This window comes from Gopherus flavomarginatus, chromosome 10 (genome assembly GCF_025201925.1).
Source record: "Gopherus flavomarginatus isolate rGopFla2 chromosome 10, rGopFla2.mat.asm, whole genome shotgun sequence".
In the NCBI taxonomy this organism is placed as follows: Eukaryota; Metazoa; Chordata; order Testudines; family Testudinidae; genus Gopherus; species Gopherus flavomarginatus.
In genome coordinates this window covers 80086308-80105701 of record NC_066626.1, presented here as the reverse complement: position 1 = coordinate 80105701, position 19394 = coordinate 80086308, and the positions used below count along the sequence as shown (strand labels likewise).

The 19394-nt window shown below is 56.4% G+C and overlaps 1 protein-coding gene across 3 annotated transcripts in view; it reads left to right on the top strand.

The window, feature by feature from the left end:
• Positions 1-2647: 2647 nt before the first annotated feature.
• GPBAR1 (G protein-coupled bile acid receptor 1) overlaps positions 2648-19394 on the top strand; it is a 29371-nt gene continuing 12624 nt past the window's right edge. Inside the window, exons 1-2 of one of the 3 annotated variants that reach the window (XR_007768398.1) lie at positions 2648-4940; positions 5174-5671. Coding sequence is in view for 1 of the 3 variants with exons in the window: in XM_050917136.1 (XP_050773093.1) it covers positions 12504-13526 (1023 nt within the window). In the remaining 2 variants the exon portion in view is untranslated. Of the gene's footprint in view, positions 4941-5173; positions 5672-12375; positions 17427-19394 lie in introns of those variants that run through there. The other 2 variants (XM_050917136.1, XR_007768397.1) reach the window with 2 other exon arrangements.

Below are 19394 nucleotides of genomic sequence, written 5' to 3'. Positions count from 1 at the left end.
TCCAGTCTCTTCCAACGTCTCCCGCGTCAGCCAGGGCATCAGAGCGGCTCCCGCCGGTTGCACCAGATCCTTCCTTGGGATCTAGCCCCGGGGGGGGGATGTGCTGGGTGCCTCTACTGGCGGATCCTGTGGGGCTGCAGGGAGGGGGCAGCTGGGGTGAAATGAGAAATGGATCTGCCCCCCTCTTCCTCGCATGTGGCTGCTCCTGGGAAGTGCAGTTGAGAGGCTGGTGTGAGGGGCTCTGGGGGTGCCCCATGGGGAACTGATTCCCCTAAATTGTCTTCACTGTGGGACTCTTCTGTCTCTTGTCCCCTCCAAAGGCCCTGTGTCCCAGCAGTTCTCTGTGGGGCTCCATAGGGCTCCCTCTCTTCTGTGCCAACCAGTGGCTCCCTGCCACGCTGGACCTGGTTTGGGCCTGTCAGCCAGCTTCTCTGGGCAGGCTGCAGTGCTAGGCTCTGCTCACCTGCCCTGGGATCTCGGCCTTGCTACTGTCCGTATACTGAAAGGCAGTCGCTTGGAGCTCTGCTCGCCTCCTGCAGGAAGAGGGTGCTGGAGTCTCAGTGCCCACTCTGAGTGATCCCAGCCCTAGTGTTCGAATCCCAGGCCTGCTGCAGGGAAGCATCAGAATAAAGCCTCGAAGGTGGCAAAGAGAAACATTTGTGGGCCTCCAGAGAGCAGCGCCAGCCCCCGAAGGGCTCCCTGAAACCCTCCTGCTGTATCTGGGTCCAAGGTACGTCTCTGGGGCCCCGTGACCGCTGCACAAGTGTTAATGTATTTATCCCCCCTGAGGCAGGGCGGGGCTGTCCCCACGGTACAGAGGGGAACTGAGGCACAGCGATCAAGCCACCTGGGCAGAGTGGGGAATTGAACCCAGCTTTCCATAGTGCCAGGAAGGCTCCCTGGCCGCTGGTCCGTCCTTCCTCTTGTGCGGTCAGAGGGCTGGCAGGGCCAGGTCCAAGGGGGCAGACATGAGGCTGGCTGAGGGTCAGGGTCACACCCAGCATGGCTTTGAGTGGGGAGGGCTCTTGGCCACTGCTTCTCTCTGGGGCAGCAGGGACTTACAGACCCAAACCAAACACTGGGGGAGGCAGGACCCCTTGTGGAGTCAGGCCAGCAAGGTGAGGAGGGGGAGTTGTGCCTGGAGGGGGGCCGATCTGCCGGGAAGAGGGAGGGAATGCCAAGCCTGGGGGTGGTGAAGATGATGGAGAAGGGACCATGTGGCCCAGCCATTGTGGTGGCTTTTCCTCCCCACCCTGGAAGGGAGGTGATTTCCCTCCTCCCTGCATTGCCCCAGAAGGCAGGCAAGCATCGCCGGTGTCCCTGCTGGCCCACTCCATGCAGGAGCCAGAGAGGGCAGATGGTGCCTTCCCCTGGAGGCTGTGCAGGGAGGGGTGGATAGCAAGCTCCCTGGCCCAGCCCAAGAAGCTGGCTCTGGGGAGTTGGGAGGGTCTTGGCATCAGGACTTTACGCTCACAAGGGCTCTGTTCCCCCTCGCTGCCTGCAGCCCTGGGGCCTCTGATCTGGCCAGGCTCTTTGCAGTTTGCTTCTGTCCTGCGGCTGCTGCCTCCCCTTCAGAGTCCTGCCAGTCGGGGAGGCCTGGACACTCAGATCCCTGGGTTCTGTTCCCAGCTCTGCCAATGACTTTGGGTGAGTCATGCCCCCCCGTGCCTCAGTTTCCCCCTCTATAAAAGGGCGGATAATACACAGGGCAATGAGCCTTAACTAACTGCTGTCTAAATTGCTTTGAGATCACCTGAGGAGAGATGCTATCGAAATGCAAATTGGTGATTCCTTGGTGCCCCAGGCCCCTTGCATTTTCTTAATTTATCCTGCATGTTTTTAACGTCCCCTCTCTCCTTTATGCAGCTCTGGTCTCTGGAAGCAGGCGTGGTGCCCAGGTCTGCTAATGTGCTTGTGCACGTTCTGTTGCACACAGGCAAACTTATCTCAGCCCAAGCAGGAAGGAAGGAGTGTGGTGGGGAAAGGCAGGCTGTGGAGCCCCTGGCCTGGCCATGGACACCTGCAGAATGCACAGAAGCATAGAATATCAGGGTTGGGAGATGCGACGGATTGGATCACAGAAACCCCCTTGTGAGCTGCCACCCGATGTGCCAAGACTACTTCAACCCATGCTTTCCCTGCCAATGGGGCCCCAGCACCCTGTCCTGCCAGAGACAGACACTCCCGTCTGCTCCAACACAGACCCAGGGTCTGAATTACTTGCCCCAAAGCTGCAGGTTTACCTGAAAGCAGCTCACAGCAGTGTTCCTGCCTTTAACACTCAGATGCCCAACTCCCAGTGGGGTCTAAACCTAAATAAATCCGTTATATCCTGTATAAAGCTTATCCAGGGTAAACTCATAAATTGTTCACCCTCTATAACACTGCTGGAGAGAGATGCACGGCTGTTTGCTCCCCCAGGTATTAATACACACTCTGAGTTAATAAGTAAAACGTGATTTTATTAAATACAGAAAGTAGGATTTAAGTGGTTCCAAGTAGTAACAGACAGAAGAAAGTCCGTCACCAAGCAAACTAAAATAAAATACACAAATCTGTGTCTAATCAAACTGAATACAGATAATCGCATCCTTAGAGATGCTTCAGTAAGTTTTTTCCTCAGACTGGACCCCTTCCATTCCAGGCCTGGGCACAATTCTTTCCCCTGGTACAGCCCTTGTTCCAGCTCAGGTGGTAGCTAGGGGATTGCTCATGATGGCTCCACTCCTCTCTTCAGTTCCACCCATTTATATATCTTTTGCATAAGGTGAGACTCCTTTGTCCCTCTGGGTTTCCACTCCCCACTGGAAAAGCACCAGGTTAAAGATGGATTCCAGTTCATGTGACATGATCACATGTCACCGTACGACTCCAACCTTCATTCCTCCCAGCCTGGCTCACAGGAAGGCCTGCCTGCAAACAGAGCCATCCAGTCAATTGTCCTGGTTGCTGGGAGCCATTAAGATTCCAAACCACCATTAATGGCCCACACTTTGCATAATTACAATAGGCCCTCAGAGTTATATTTCATATTTCTAGTTTCAGATACAAGAGTGATACATTTATACAAATAGGATGATCACACTCAGTAGACAATAAGCTTTGTAATGATACCTTGCAAAAGACCTTTTGCATGAAGCATATTCCAGTTACATTATATTCACTCATCAAATCTTTATAAAATCATATAGACTGCAAGGTCACAAGGGACCTCAGGAGATATCTAGTCCAACCCCCTGCTCAAAGCAGGACCAACCCCAACTAAATCATCCCAGCCAGGGCTTCGTCAAGCCTGATCTGTCAAGCTATCAAATTCCCCCCTCACTCTTCTCTTCTGCAGACTAAATAACCCCAGTTACCTCAGCGTCTCCTCATAAGTCATGTGCTCCAGCCCCCTAATCATTTTTGTTGTCCTCCACTGGACTTTCCAATTTTTCCACATATTTCTTGTAGTCTGGGGCCCAAAACTGGACACAGGACTCCAGATGAGGCCTCACCAATGTCGAATAGAGGGGAACGATCACGTCCCTTGATCTGCTGGCAATGCTCCTACTTATAGAGGCCAAAATGCTGTTAGCTTTTTGGGCAAGAAGGGCACACTGTCGACTCCTATCCAGCTTCTCGTCCACTGTAACCCCTAGGTCCTTTTCTGCAGAACTGCTGCTTAGCCACTCGGTCCTCAGTCTGTAACAGTGCATGGGATTCTTCCGTCCTAAGTGCAGGACTCTGCACGTGTCCTTGTTGAACCTCATCGGGTTTCTTTTGGCTCAATCCTCTAATTTGTCTAGGTCTCTCTGTATCCTGTCCCTACCCTCCAGCGTATCTGTCACCTGGGGTTTATTCAGCCCAAAGCTCCTACATTAACCCAGATATCCCATTGCTTGTGGAGCTGCAGGGAGGATCGGGGGCCAGTGAAGGCACCAGGCCTCCAGGGTCCATTACCCCCATACGCTTTTACAAAATCTGTCAAGCTGTTTCCCAGCGTCATATTCAACTGTTTATTCTTTCCAGTTGTTTCCCTGTCTCTGGACATAATTTCTCCACTCAAGCAGGCAATCAGCCTGAGTCCTGAGTCCCAGTAATGGAATGTATTCATAGATTAACTCGCGAACTGTGACACGGGAACTTGTAGGGAGCGACCCCACCCCGCTGTCTTTTACCTCCTATTGCAATGGACAAACTGGTTGTACCATCCATCTCCTTCCTCTCCACCCCTGCTCGCTGGGGCCTCCAAATTATCTACCATTCCTCCCAGTTTAGTGTCATCTGCAAACTTGCTGAGCGTGCAGTCCACGCCATCCTCCAGATCACTGATGAAGATATTGAATGAAACCGGCCTCAGGACCGATCCTTGGGGCACTCCATTTGATACCGGCTGCCAACTAGACATGGAGCTGTTGATTGCTACCTGCTGAGCCCGATGATCTAGCCAGCTTTCTGTCCACCTTATAGTCCAGCAGGATGCCCTCCTGGCTGGTCTCATCCGTTAAGACACCAGACTCCCCAAGGAAGGAGAGTCCTGGGGAGAGCCAGAGCTCAGCAGAGGACTTCGCAGTGCTTCCCTGCGTGTGCATTTACGAGTGGACTCGCCCCCCCTCTTTCTCCCAGGCCTGTTGCCAGCAATTTGGGGGGGTGGAGGGGCTGCTCAGCCTGGGAGAAGACGAACCAGCCCAGCTAAAGATGGGGAAAACCCATTGGTTCCCCTGGCCCTTCCCCAGTAGGGGAGTGGCTGAAGACCGTCTGTTCCCATCACACCCCAGTGCCTTCTCTGCACTCGTGCTGTGGCCAGCCGGGCTGCCCTTTCCCCAGAGCCAGGGCTGCAGGACAGAAAGGGCACAACCTGCCGAATGCCAAAGGAGGTGATTCAATGGGCAGAGGAGCAGTTACTCCCCTCGCGAGTCCGGGATCCAGTTGTCAGTCTGCAGAGAGCACTGCCATGTGTAAGTTTGCTTGTTTTTCTGCTAGCTACAGTGATGTGGGAGGAATGGAGCAGCGTTAGCCCGTAAGGAAAGGCACTTGCCCTGGGTCTTTATTTGGGGCAATTGTTCCGTGGGGTTGGCTGTTTATGGCAAGAAGCGATGATTTGCATCTGAGATCAGGGCCCCATTGTGTCCAGCGCTGCCCAGACGCAGCAAGAGACAGCTCTGTAATTCACTAGATAATTCATTTTCAGTTTCAAGTCTCAGCCGTGAAGGTTTCTCATTAGAAGGATCCATGGTCGTATTTCTTGGGTGGGAGACTGGGACTCAGAAGCCCAAGGTCAGTTTCCTGCTCCACTCCAGCCTTCCTGGATTGTCTTGGGCCAGTCTCTTAGTGTTTCTACACCCCAGCTGCAGAATGGGGAAAATGGCCCTTCTGTTTCCTATGGCTGTTGGGAGGGTGAGTTCATGAAAGCAGTGGTTCTAAACCAGGGGTATGTGGTACCCATGGGGGTATACGGAGGTCTTCCAGGGGTACATCCACTCATCTAGTTTGCCGAGTTTTACAACAGGCAACATAAAAAGCCCGACCAAAGTCAGGACAAACTAAAATTTCATACAGACACTGACTTGTTTATACTGCTGTATATACCATATGCTGACATGCAAGTACCATATTTATAGTCCGATTGATTTATTTTCTAATTATATGGTAAAAATGAGCAAGTCAGCAATCTCTCAGTAAGAGCGTGCCATGACACTTCTGTATTTTTAGGTGTGGTCTTGCAAGCAAGTAGTTTTTAAGTGAGGTGAAACTTGGGGTACACAAGACAAATCAGCCTCCTGAAAGGGGGACAGTCGTCTAGCAAGGTTGAGAGCCACTGCAGGAAAGTGTGTGAGTGGCTCAGATACTTCAGGAGCGGGGCCAGCTAACGACCTTTCTAGCGGAATGAACTAGATTTAAAACCGATAACGTTAAAACTTTTACTCCTCTGGAGAGCATCAATTTCAGCCTATCTAAGATGGTTTCAACTAATCCCAGGGCTCCTGATTTGAACAGCGAGGTGAAAAACCCACTCTCCTAAGCAGCTGTGCTTATTAAAGATTGGCTGGCACTTTTCAGAAGAGTTCTCCCACTGTTCTGGCCACTTTCCCACCCAGGGGGGGGAATTCACTTGCTGCCTCTCCCCCTTTTCCTGTTGAATTTAGATACAGAATGCTTTATCACTTCCTGCCCTGAACTGTTTCACAGGGTTCCTGTGTGCTGTGAAGTAGCTGCTGCGTTCCACCCCAGAGGTGCCTGGATTTTGCAGCTAGGTGAAGGAACCAGCATACCAATAAAAGCTGCGAAGGATGGTGGATGACTGATGGTATATAGGAACATAAAAATAGCCCTACTGGGTTAGACCAAAGGTCCATCTAGCCCAGTATCCTGTCTTCTGACAGTTGCCAATGCCGGGTGCCCCAGAGGGAATGAACAGAACAGGGAATCATCAATGATCCATCCCCTATTGCTCATTCCCTGGCAAACACAGGCTAGGGGCACCATCCCAGCCACCTGGAAGGTCTCAATCCTGCGCTCAGCTTTCTGTGGGCCAAGCTCATAGGGGCTGGGAAGGAGATATGCAAACATTTCACCTCGAGAGGTTGGACGCAGGCCCTGAGTTAGGAGTTGCATGCTACAAGAAGAGAGGCGCTCTGACCCTTGCATCATCACTGGTTTAAATGGGAACCCTGGTGTGCTAGCAGAACTGGTTACTCCCTGCTGCCTGCATCATACAAAATGAATTAGCAGATCTCGGCCTCGTTTGTAGTGACCAGTTTGCCCATGTAATAAAACCCATTGGCGCCTTTTCACACGCCGCCGTTATCTAGAACCCGTTTGATTTTAAAGCACTTTCCACCCAAGTGGGTTGCTGGCATTAACCCCATTTTGCAGGTGGGGAAACTGAGGCACAATGACTTGGGCAGGGTCACTGGCAGAACTTGGAATAAAACTCAGCTCTCTCATCCAGTGCCCTCTCCGCTGGCTCCTGGATGGGGTCAGCCAAGAGGCTGGGGATGGAGTGGGCCACTGTAGCTGAACGTTACTCTCAGTCCATGGGATGTGGGGTGCGCTCCCTGCTGCTATCCCTTGAAGTACCTAGAGCCCTAACTGAGAAGGGCCCTATTGTTCTAGGTGCTGTCACGTTCTAACGGGACAAGACAGCTCAAGGAAGGAGTAGAACTCCTTCTGCTTCACAAGTGGGGAAACTGAGGCACAGAGCCATCAAGTGACTAGGCCAAGGTCCCCTGGGGAATCTGTGGCAGAGCCAAGCAGGGCAGCAAGATCTCATGCGTCTCGGTTCGATGTCTTAGCCCAGCTGAGCTGAGGGTTAGCAGAAGCCGTTGCCCTGCTGGCCACGCATTTCCCCTGAGCTGAATCCACTTCAAAACAGAAAACAACATCTGAATGAAATAAAAGCCAAGCAGCATGTTCCGCTGCGGCCAGTCCTGAGCTGGGGGGTCAGGCTGATCAAAGGCTCCTGCCAGTCATTATCTAGCTGTAACGATGTAATTGGCTTCCGGCATGGGCAATCTGCTGACTCCCTAATAAGCCCGTTCCTTCCCAGGGGCTCTTTATGGGTCCATTAAAGGCACATCCCCGTGGCTGTTATTGCCCTGCCTCGGTGCACCGAAGGCAAAGCGTGTTTCCCTGGTGCAAAGCGTTTTATGATTCTCTGGCTCTTCGTAAATGAGCTGGGTGGCAGGTGCCCAGCTGCCGGCGGGTTAACTCAATGGGCCTTGATGCCTCGTTGCTGGGGGCTCGAAGTGTCTCTCTCCTCCAGCTGGGGCATCCGGTCACTTCAACTGGGCTGGTCCCTAGGCAGTCCCCCTACCGTTCCCAGCAGGGCAGGCGCCGGAAGGGGCATTGCCTCGGGCATGGCGTGGCTCCCATTCTGGCTGTCTCGGCAAGGAGTCCCTGCACACCGGTGGATTTCCTGGGGAAGGGGGAGGACAGGGCCGGATTTCCACTGAGGCACAGTAGGCATGTGCCATCGGCACCTAAAAGTAAAAAGTGGGTTAAAAGTTAATACAGCTCCCCAGCGGGTGGCCGGCTCCTGGCACGGGTTGGTGGCCGGCCAGCATGTGGGGCTGGAGTAGGGTGAGCGAGTCAGCCCGCCTAGGGGCGCTGGGAGCCGCGGCCGGGCAGGGCAGCTGCTGAATGTTCTGAGTGTCCCAGCCCCTTCCTAATCTCAGCCGCCCCCACCTCAGGCCGGGCAGGGAGGGGTTGGAGTGTGGCTGGTGCCCCCTTCATTTGCAATGATAGAGCCAGAGCACGGCTGCCGCACACCGGGCTGTGGGAGGGACAGAAGACACGCGGGGACCACTCACCGTGGGGAGAGGTACAGGCCCCTCCTCGGGCCTCGCCGGGGATGGGTGGGCTGCGCCCTGGCTTGGGCTGGGAGCGCTGGGCACGGCGGAGGGTCTTGTGCCTTCCCGGGGAGGCTGTGTTTATATTTCGTTTCGTTCCATTTTTTACGGCAAACAGGAAGTTCAGTGGGAGGCAGGGAGGGGGCACTGAAGATGCTGCGCCTAGGGGTGCGTTAGGTGTAAATCCAGCCCTGTGTGAGCGTCATTGCTCGCCCTGCCCTTGCTTGCGCTGTCCCTGCTCTGCAGATAACCGGGGACCCCTTCCGGCAGCCCTGCATTCGCTTTCAAACATTTGGAAACTCTCAGGCTGCTTCAGAGGCCTGGCCTCCAGCCCCCAAGGGGTATAAGCGCCCGTCGGTGCCCACGCTGGGCTTTGCCAAGTTCCCATGCGTCGGGAGTTCCTTGCCACCCAGCCTGAAGCCAAGAGCAGGAGGAATTTCTGATGGGCCGAGGGCTATTGAGTCTGCTAAGAGCTGCAGGTGAAATGTCCTTGCAATTGCCCTAGGCCCTGGGAGACTGGAGGCAAGTGGGTCCATTGCACTGCCTGGGACTTGCACTGCAGCTGCAGGTGGCAGAGAAAAATGTTGGGTTCACGGAGGTGGAGAATCCTGTTGGGCTGTTAACCCCTGCCCTGCTGCATGCAGGTCCCCGCCACGGGCCCTTCAGCCGGCGTGATAGTGACATCTCCATAGTTCCTTCCTAAGCTGAGCTGTATCGGTGTGACACCCCCCAGAGTGGCTGGGGGCTCTGCCTGGCCGGCGTGATTGCAAAGGGGTCTCACAGAAAGGTAGAGATGGTGACAGGCCGAGCACAGTGTGGCCGTAATGAATGTAGATAGCACCTGTCACCCCTGCATCTCAAAGCCTCTTGCCCAGATTATTACAGATGGGGAAACTGAGGCATGGCAAGCCAGGCTCCAGTCCAAGGTGACCTACCGATTGCCTCCTCCTCGACCCAGCCATCCTGTCCAAGTGTGGGCAGCGACAGGAAACATCAACACACTAATTGTCTCATCGCTTCGCCCAACCTGAAGTTTAACTCCAGCGAGGCCCAAGGAGCAATAGGTCTGAAGAGGACTGAATTGTAATAAAGCATTCGGCATAGGTGTGGGGGGTGCTGCAGCGGCCTAGTGCCCCACTTCCCAGCCTCTGGCTCTGTGCATAAAACCTGGGAGTGCTTCCTGCGCCTATGCCCTGCTCCCTGCCCTCCGCCCACGCTCCACTTCCCAACCCCTCTCCTCACCTGGGGCTCGAGGGCTGGCGCCTGCCCCTACTCCACTCCCAGACCTCTGCTCCTGGGGCCCTGTGCCCGGCTCCCTGCTCGGTGAGGGCCCTATTCCCAGGGCTACACTCCCAGGGCCCCGCATCCCGCCCCACAGACAGGGCTCTGCTCTTGGCCCCGCATGTGGGGTGCCGGCTCCTGCCAGGGGCTCCGCTCCTGGCCCCACCCCCAGCTGTGGCCTCGACCCCCTTACCCCTGTCCCCCACTCCCAGAGACACAGTGCTTCTCCCAGCCTCGGGGGTTTGGGGGGGCAGGGGAAAGGGGCTGGGAGCTGGTGTTCCAGCACCTCTGGCACTAGCAGACAACGCATACAGAAGGGAAGGGCTGGCTTCAGAAAGTGCGGAGCCCAATTCAAACAGTTTCGATGGGGCCCTGGCAGGGACGACTTAAAAAAAAAACACACGTAAAAAAACCCGTGGGGCTTGTATTCACCGGGCGCTGCCCTGAGTCTTTGGCAGCACTTCCGCGGTGGGTCCTTCACTCGCTCCAGATCTTCATCAGCACTGAAGGACCCGCTGCCCAAGAGTCGCCAAAGACCCAGAATAAGCGAAGGACCCGCCGCTGAAGTGCCGTCGAAAACCTGGAGAGAGTGAAGGACCCGCCACTGAATTGTCACTGAAGACCCAAAGCGCCACCAGATGAGTGAAAATTAAAAAGGCGCCTCTAGCCAGGAAAGGGATTTTTGCTGGGCGCGGGGCCTTCTAAGGTGCGGGGCCTGATTTGGGGGAATTGGTGGGATAGGGCTAAAGCCGGCTCTGCAGAAGAGGAGGTGCTAGAGCGTAGCACTGCGTTTTGAGACGATCGTTCACAAGAACAGGAGCTCTGGTGCTGTATTAGCTAGCCAATCTTTCAGTAAAGAACCTGATCCCTAATCTCAAGCAATTTTTAATGTGCTGATTTTGGTAACATAGCAGAGAGACTTTCACAATCTACCCATGCTGGTGGGTCGGTGGAGATGGATATTTCTCAGCGCTCCTGCCCAGAGGGAACTATCTGCGGCTGAGCCATTCGATTCAAATCGAGGTTTAGAACGAAGCGTCCTTCCTCCTGCCTGTTTGACTTTGTGGTTCTGAAGAGTTGGACGTTCACAATGATCAATTTATTTATGTACTGGTCGCTGAATATGGGCAGGAATTAAATCAAATCTCGCTCGGCCCACGGTCGTGGAACTGTGATTGAAGTGGGGCCAATCTCTTGCGCTGATATTACGAGTTAGTAGTTTTTGTTTGCCGTGTCAGAACTGCCCGGCTTGTGGACAGGTGATTTTTTGTAGACGTTGCTCTTTAACTAAGCGAAAGCAATGTCAAGAATTCCACCTCTAGCTGTTTATAGCTATGGACAGCTACTTACTCATTTTCTCACGTACGTGGCTATTTAGATCAACAATTAATTTAAATCTGGGGGGTTGAAAGGCCTTTTTTGTATGTTTTGCTCCTTTGTCTTCTGTCTGAAGGGGGCACCGGGTGCAGTAGCTTCGACTCTTGCTCAGAGTGTCATGGGATCTTCCACAGCCATGAGTGGGCATTTGAGTAACTTGATTTTATGCCTGAGTTTAAAAAAAGGTTGGTGCTCCCTCCAGCACGGCGCCCCCTGTTGGGTCAGCCACACCGCTCCCTCTAGCACAGCGCCCCCTGTTGGGTTGGCCACGCCTCCTCCCTCCAGCACAGTGCCCCCTGTTGGGTCAGCCATGCCACTCCCTCTAGCACAGCACCCCCTGTTGGGTCAGCCATGCCACCCCCTCCAGCACAGCGCCCCCTGTTGGGTCGGCCACACCACTCCGTCCAGCACGGCGCCCCCTGTTGGGTCAGCCACACCACTCCCTCCAGCACGTCGCCCCCTGTTGGGTCAGCCATGCCACTCCCTCCAGCACAGCGCCCCCTGATGGGTCAGCCATGCCACTCCCTCTAACACAGCACCCCCTGTTGGGTCGGCCACGTCAGCTCCCTCCAGCACTGTGCCCCCTCTTGGGTTGGCCACATCAGTGCCCCCTGTTGAGTCAGCCACGACGCTCCGTCCAGCACAGAGCCCCCTGTTGGGTTGGCCATGCTGCCCCCTCCAGCACAGAGCCCCCTCTTGGGTTGGCCACATCAGTGCCCCCTGTTGAGTCAGCCACGACGCTCCGTCCAGCACAGAGCCCCCTGTTGGGTTGGCCATGCTGCCCCCTCCAGCACAGAGCCCCCTCTTGGGTTGGCCACGTCAGTGCCCCCTGTTGGGTTGGCCACGTCGCCCCCTCCAGCACAGCGCCCCCTGTTGGGTCAGCCACACCACTCCCTCCAGCACAGCGCCCCCTGTTGGGACAGCCATGCCGCCTCCTCCAACACAGAGCCCCCTGTTGGGTCGGCCACGCCGCTCCCTCCAGCACAGAGCCCTCGGCCCTGTCCTGTGATGTTGGGCTTACCACTGACTCTGAAGAGCCCCCTGCTGAGTCTCCTCCAGCTCCCCTGCCCCCTGCCCAGCTTCCTGGGTTGTCCTTGGGAGCTCTGGCCAAATACTGCTCAGACCCGACCTTTGTAAGTTCCTTGGAGGCAGGGAGGTGGGGGTCTCTTGTTTGTACATCCCCGGGGTGGGGGGAGGATCCAAACGACCGGAAGGCTGGGAAGATCTTACGCCATCTGTGCCCGATGTCATCGCTGCAGGCTGGTGTTGCGTACACAGGAAATGTTGTTGCTTACTTGTGAGCCGGTTAGATTCTCTGGGGCAGGTCACCATCCCAGTGGTCTGGGCAGAGAATAACGCTGCAATATGGTGTCTTTCCTGGCAGGAGGCTTCGGCCTGTCATGGGGGAGAGCGGAGGATGAGCCCAGTGCCCCCGTCTGCAGCGTTGCCCGGCTGTTGTCACGCGGTGCAGGCTGACCCCGTTCCAACCTGCTGCCGGCACTGAGAAGAAAGATGAACATCTCTGGGGACGCAGGGGGCTCCTCGAGGCTCCTCATCTTCTGGCTCTCAGGCCCACTCTCTGTCTTCATCATCCTGGCCAACCTCTTCATCATCCTCGGGATCCTCTGCAGCCGCAAGCTGCCTGGGGCCGCCAGCTCTTTCTTTCTCAGCCTGCTGTTTGCCGATCTCCTGGCCGGGGTGGCCCTGCCCTTCATCCCCTGGATGCAGTTTGAGAATAGTCGGGGCTACCACAGCTGCTTCTTCACCCACGTGGCCCCCAACTACTTCTTCCTCGCCTTCCTGGCCAACTTGCTGGCAGTGCACTACGAGAAGTACCTGTGCATCAGCTACCCTCTGCACTACCGCCGCTTCTGGGTGCACCGCTGGGTGCCCCTCTGCCTGCTGCTGACCTGGACGCTGCCTTTGCTCTTTGCCTGCCTGCCGGTGCTGGGGTGGAACCACTGGGGACCCAGCTCCAACTGCTCCTACAAACAGATCTTCCCCACTGCCTACCTCTACCTGGAGATCTACGGCTTCCTCATCCCCTCCATCCTGGCCATGGCCTTCATGTCCACCCAGGTGCTGCGGGTGGCCAGGCGCCAGCTGCAGGAGATCAAGAAGGTGCTGCGCTCCGTACACCAAGGCCAGGGCCCCTCAGAGCTGGAGCAGCAGCTGGAGCTGAGGCATGCCAAGTGCATCGCCAGCCTCTCCCTGATCTTCCTGGCATGCTGGGTGCCCTACGTGGCCGGCCTGCACGTCTCTGTGCTGGCCATCCAGAACCACAACTCCATCGACAGCTACACTGTCCTCATCCTCACATGCGTGGGCAGCGGCAGCGCCGCCGTGGTGCCCATCATCCTGGGGCTCAGCAACCGCCAGTACACCCAGTTCTGGAGGGACGTGGCGGCCAAGGTCTGTGCTGGCTGCAGGGTGCAGTGCTGCAAGCGAGGGGAGGCCAGACGCCACCAGGGTGGGACGTCACAGGGCAGGGCCCCTTGTCCTCAGGCAGAAGGTGTGGCTCCAGCTCCCAGCTGATGCCCTTGCCCCTGCAACGGAGACACCAAACCTGCAACCGTGGCCTCTTGCCACAACAAGACAAGGCTGGGATTTGCAGCAGCTGAGGGATCAACATGGACTTTCCGGAGGGATCCAGTGATTTACTGGACCGTTATATTTTAATGACCGAGGCGGGGAGTAACCTCATCCTCCCTCGCCCACACACGGCTGCTGGGCTGGTCACTGCTGGGTTCTGCACTTTGGTTGATCTAAAGAACAAGTGTGGGTCTCATGCTCTGGCCAATCAGATTTCAATACGTTCGTTTTCCAAAGCAGGCCGTCGATTCCATGAATGATCTCGGCTTCTGAGTGGCCGATTCCTCACTACACGATCCACCCTCCTGCAGCCTGATTGGCTGGGGTGGCTTCCATCCCACGACGATGCTCATCAATTCTATTTGTCCCCCGAGGGTAAGACCTGAGTTTCTGGGCTGGTGTGGGACCAGATCCTGCCAGGGTGTAGAGGGTGCCCTGACCTCTCAGGGTCGGGGCCGCCTGAATTCTCAGATCCTTTGTGGAGGTTAACCCCATGGTGAATGTGTGTTGTCGCTGCACCCCGTGAGTGCAGACTACAGGGCGAGGTCTGAGTCCCTCTATTCTTGCTGGGAGTTCCTGGCACCCCAGTAACCTCCCTGATGCAGCTTTAAGAGACTCCCTGCCCCCAAATGCGATCAGACTTAGATGATAGCACCCCCTAAACAGTGGGGTTACTGCTGCTTGGGTCCCAAATCAGACTAGGGGCCGGCACCCCCGTGGGCAGGGCCGGTGCTTCCATTTAGGCAACCTAGGCGGTCACCTAGGGCACCAGGATTTGGCGGGGGAGCATTTTGCCACCCTTGGCGGCAATTTGGCGGCAGGGAGTCCATCCGCGCTCCGGGTCTTCGGCGGCAATTCTGCAGCGGCTCCTTCACTCACTCCGGGACCCGCCGCTGAAGTACCCCGAAGACTGGGAGCGCGGAAGGACCCCCGCCTAGGGAGCCAAAAACCCTGGCGCCGCTCCTGCCCGTGGGGCCAGAGACAGGAATTTCCAGGACTTATCTCGCTGCAAGGCAGAGCTCTGTCAGCAGCCACTTTTCCTTCCTCTTCCTGCTAAGCCGAGTGGCTGCTGCGTCTGCCCACAAAGCAGGAAACCAGAAACTCTCCATGTGGATAAGAACCATGGCCCCCGGGAGCAGCGTTGGCAGAGACCAAAAGTGACTGGCTGGAGACCTTCCTTGGTGGGGAGAGGAGCCTATGGGATTCAGGCACCTTCGCCCCCTGCACGGTGGTGCCCAGGGCTGTCTCGAGCCTGGGTGTCCTTCAGCCTGGCTTCATGCACGGGCCACACCCCTCTCCTCAGACCACCTCTCCCGCTGAGCGGCACAAGCATCAGGCCATGGAGCGGGGACGGGGGATCCCGTGTGGTGGGGTCCCTGCACCTGGGGTGTTCAGTTCTGGGCACGCTAACCCCCTGCAACCAGGGTCCAGGACTCAGCCCAATGCCTCCCGCTGCGGCTAATGCGTTTGCTGCTGGGCCCTGTTCATCCAGGGCCTGCGCCCGGTTCCTCATACTGTTTGTGCGTCACTGGTTGGCAGCCGGGGGAGCCCTGCTGAACGGGGGAGGGAGTCGGCTGAGCCCGGGATCCCGGCTCCCCTGGAATGGATAGTCCGGCTACCGCCTCCTTGGCCGCTGGGTCCCTCTCTGCAGCATGCTCCCTCCCACCCACTGTTTATCCCTCCGCTCGGCTCTTCTGCTTTGCAACTGTTTATTTTTTTCCATGACGCTTTTTCCAGGCCTTGTGGGGAATTTCCATCCCGGCTGGGCCTGTCCCACCAGCCGGCTCCAGGGCCCTGTCCCTGGGCTCCTTCCTTGTTTAGTGGGCGATTTCTGGGGACGGCAATGCTGGGATCGAGCCGGAAGGACCTGCCCTGTCCTGCTGTGTCCCGTTACCCTCTGGGCCCGGATCCAGCCCTGCCCAGGTGCTCGGGGTGGGCGAAGGACCTGGAGGGGGCTGGGACACACCAAAGGGAGACCAGCCCGTCCCATTTTATGTCCAGCAGCTGTGTGTGAGGTTAGTAGTGCTGAGGGAAAGGAACCAGAGCAAGGGCCGGGGCAGGGGCATCCAGGGCCAGGTCTCTCCAAACGGCTCCACCAACACCCCCCAGCCCTGATCCTCAGCCTCCCTCCTCCCCCGACGTTCCACTCCACGCCCCCACCCTACTCTGCTGATGTCCCTCCCAGCTGAGCTGCGGCCGCCCCAGGGTGCCCCCACCGCCCCCCCAGGCCAGGCTGGTGTGGGATGGAGAACAGCCAGATGCTGGAGCGGAGCGAGACTGGCCCCCGATGGCCCTGTCCCAGTCAGGTCTCTGGGGACCTGCAGCCGCTGGTTCGATCTCCGAGTCTCAGTGTGTCATTATAAACCAGCGCAGTGCACAAGAGGCAGCGGGGGGAGGGGGAAGGGAAGGGTTCCCTTGTGGAACCCCAGGAGCCCCCCGAAGCCGGCCAGGGTGAGGACTGTCTAAGGCAGGCTGCCCCTTCTGTGTGTGTGCGAGGGATGGAAAGGGGGTGCTCCTTTGTCTATACATTTCCTGGGGGTTCTGTTGCCTGCATGCCTCCCCCTTGAGTCCAGGTGCCAGCCTGCAGCACCCATATTCTCCCCCGCATTAGCTCTGGGTGCCCATCTGGATGTATCCTATTCCCCCCTGGAGTCCTGCTGCCCTGATTGGAGGGTCCCCTTCCCCCCCGGGGCCCTGATGCCCATAGTTCTCCTCACTTACTTCCAGCTCCTGGTGCCCTGAATCGTCCCTGGATCCCAGTCCCTGCAATCCCCCCATTCCGTCCTGGGGCTCACATCTCACATCCCTGGCCCTAGTGCCTGTGGTGTCCCTTCCCCTATCTCTGCCATCTCAGAGCCGGGTCCTGTTTTCCATATCCCCCACCTCTTTGCTAAGCAAATCGGCCAGCCCAGGGATTTGCATAGGGAGCTGGCGGCATTGGAGAGACACGAAGGGCCTGCTGACCCTTTACACCAGCAACGGAACTAGGGGTGCTGCCGGACCCTGTGGCTTGAAGTCGTAATAATGAACACCATCCTCCTCACCACCCCAGCCCAGTTGGGTCTGTCCCTCCACCTGTTTGCATGCTCCCCTCCTCAGGATTTGCATAGCCCTGGGTGCGCCTTTCCTGGCTCGCCCGCAGCCCTGGACCGCCCCTGCTGATCTCCTGGCTTCACTTCTTTCTCTGTTAGCAGGGAGATGAACCAGAGCAGGAGAACCAGTATTTCCACTTGAACCCAGAACTGAACCAGACCCAGAATTTTGTCCTGCCTGCTGAACCCCACGCAAAGCTGGGTTACCGGCTAACAGAAAGGGCCAGCATTTTTTCACGCTCCCTTTTAAAAGAGCTGCTGGGATCATACATTCATTAGTGAACAAGCCAAGGCAAGAGGCATGTGATTGTGGCCAGAAGAGCCTGGCTGAGACTAGAAGGAGGCCAGCCCCCAAGAGCAGGGAGGGAGAGGGAGGCAGCAGGGGGTCCAGAGCTAGCGAACCACTTTCGGAGACTCCACCCCGGGGAGAGACGAGGTGGGGGGTGTCCCTTAGCAATAACTCTTCAAACCCAGGGGAAAAGGTAATGGTTCTCTAATCCTTCTCCTCCTCTGACAGGTCTCCCTCTACCCATCCCCAACCCCAGGGCAGCTCCTCACACCAACTGCCCCTCTTGAGGCAGGGTCCTGGCCCCACATCACGGAGTGTGGGGGAGTCAGGGCCCTGCACCCCCCACTTCCTGCAATTCCCCATCACTCTCAGCCAGCCAGTCACACAGAAGGTTTATTAGCCGACAGGAACAGTCCCAAGCAGGGCTTGTAGGTACAGCCAGGACCCCTCAGCCAGGTCCCTTAGGGGCAAGGAGCTTAGACCGCAGACTTGGGGTTCCCTGCCTCTTCCCAGCCAGCCCGAAACTGAAACCAAAAACCCCTCCAGCAGGCACTGCCCCCTCCTTCTCTCCCCCTCTCCCCTTGTCCAGTTTCCTGGGTAAAGGTGTCGACTCTCCCTCCCACCCCCCTTCCTGGCTGATGTTACAATCTCAGGTACCATCTCTCACCTAAAGTCACCCCCTGCTCTCCCATCCCCCAGACAGACAGTGCCAGTAAAACTAGACAACATTCCCAGGTCAATCCACCCCTCTCCCTCCAGCGTCACACCCCAAATTCCAATGTCTCTTTTCACCGCTGGGGTCCAATACGCCAGCGCGGGTATCAGAAGCTGGTACTTGAGTTCGTGCAAAGTGTTCATAAAAAAACCGACCGTCTGTTCGACAACCCAAAAAACACTAGGAAAACTCATGTGAACTTAAAGTTAAAAAATAAATTACTGGTCAAGCAATCAGAAGAGTTTCTGTTTTACGTTTCAATTCTCTTTTTGGAGTTTGCGTCCACTAAGATTGAGATTTGAGCTGAGCCGGTAACGGAACCGTTGTTGTCTTTTGGTGGCTTGAACTGGAACTGGACCCGAACACCCTGAATGCAACTGAACCTGGACCTTAACCAAACCAAAATAAATACTGGGCCGACGCCCTGCCCTTAGCACCGCCCAGGAGTGCGGCTGTAGCGGATGAGATCGTCGGTCTCCTCCATCCCCTTACGAATCTGACCAGCCACAGCATCTCTCACTGTCCGGCAGAACTAGGCATCCTCCCAGCATGTACCAGCTGGCTGGTGGGACAATGTGCTGCTAGCGAGGGCACCTGTGTGGGGGTGAAGGAGACTGCCCCCAGAGGGGAGCTACCAGTGTTGCTGGAGATGGGCAAGACACTAGACCCCGCTCCCCCCCCTCCTCCCTGTGACTGTCCCAGACCTATAAAGACTAGGATCAACTGTCACAGGGCATCTTTGGCTCAGGGAGGAGGAGCTATGGGGAAGGTGGACTGTGGTTTCAATGGCATTACACTGGATCTTCTGGATTGACAATGAGAGCAGAATTCGGCCAAACACCTTCACTGTTTGCCCTTGGTTACATCTGTACACCGGCTGTTCCCTCTGGCCTGGCCTGCCCTGTGCCAGAAGCCCACGGTACAGAACCAGGGCAAATCAAACGGGATCCAAACCCAGCCAAACCTTGGAACCAAAGTCCAGTAGCCAAACAACTGCTCAGCCATTTTGTATTTGTGTTGCTCCCTAGATATTGCCCACCAGCAATGTGTGCATGGGGCAGCAGAGAACTTGTCTACTCATTTGGCTGCCGCAGAGTTAATATAGGCAGGACATCTTCCTCTTCCCTCAGGCTTAGACCCAGTCCCCATGCTGTAGCCCAAACGATCTGCTCTCTGGGTGACTGTGTTGGGCAGGTGAAGGTGTTAATGTGGTTTGAAGGATGCCCATGGTCATATACCTGCAGCGAGGCCCCCTACCTCTGAGCTCCCAAACTAAGGCATCTCGGGTGGCTGGCACTTGGATGGGAGATGCTCCAGGTAAGAATTCATAGAGTTGAAGGCCAGAAGGCACCTTTCCGATAATCTAATATGACCAGGCCAATGATGCCTTCATCATCCCCGTCACTTCTGTTTGGGCTAGAGCATCCAGTCATGAATGCCAGAGATGAAGGCTCCAGGTGAGCTGTTCCAATGGGTAATTACCCCTGGTACCAATTCCAGTGATCACGCAATCCCTGCGTGTCTAGCTAGGGAAGTGCTGGGAGATCTCTCAGGTTGAAAGGCAGCAGAGAGAGAGACACAGGGCAGGGTTCTTGCTCCCATTCACAGGGGAAGTGAAAAGAGGCCCCTAGTTTCATTTCCCAAGCTGATGGCTTCAGTTGACCTGGGAAGCTCAGGCTGTCCCTCGAGTTCCATCTTGCAATCAGAAAGAGGAT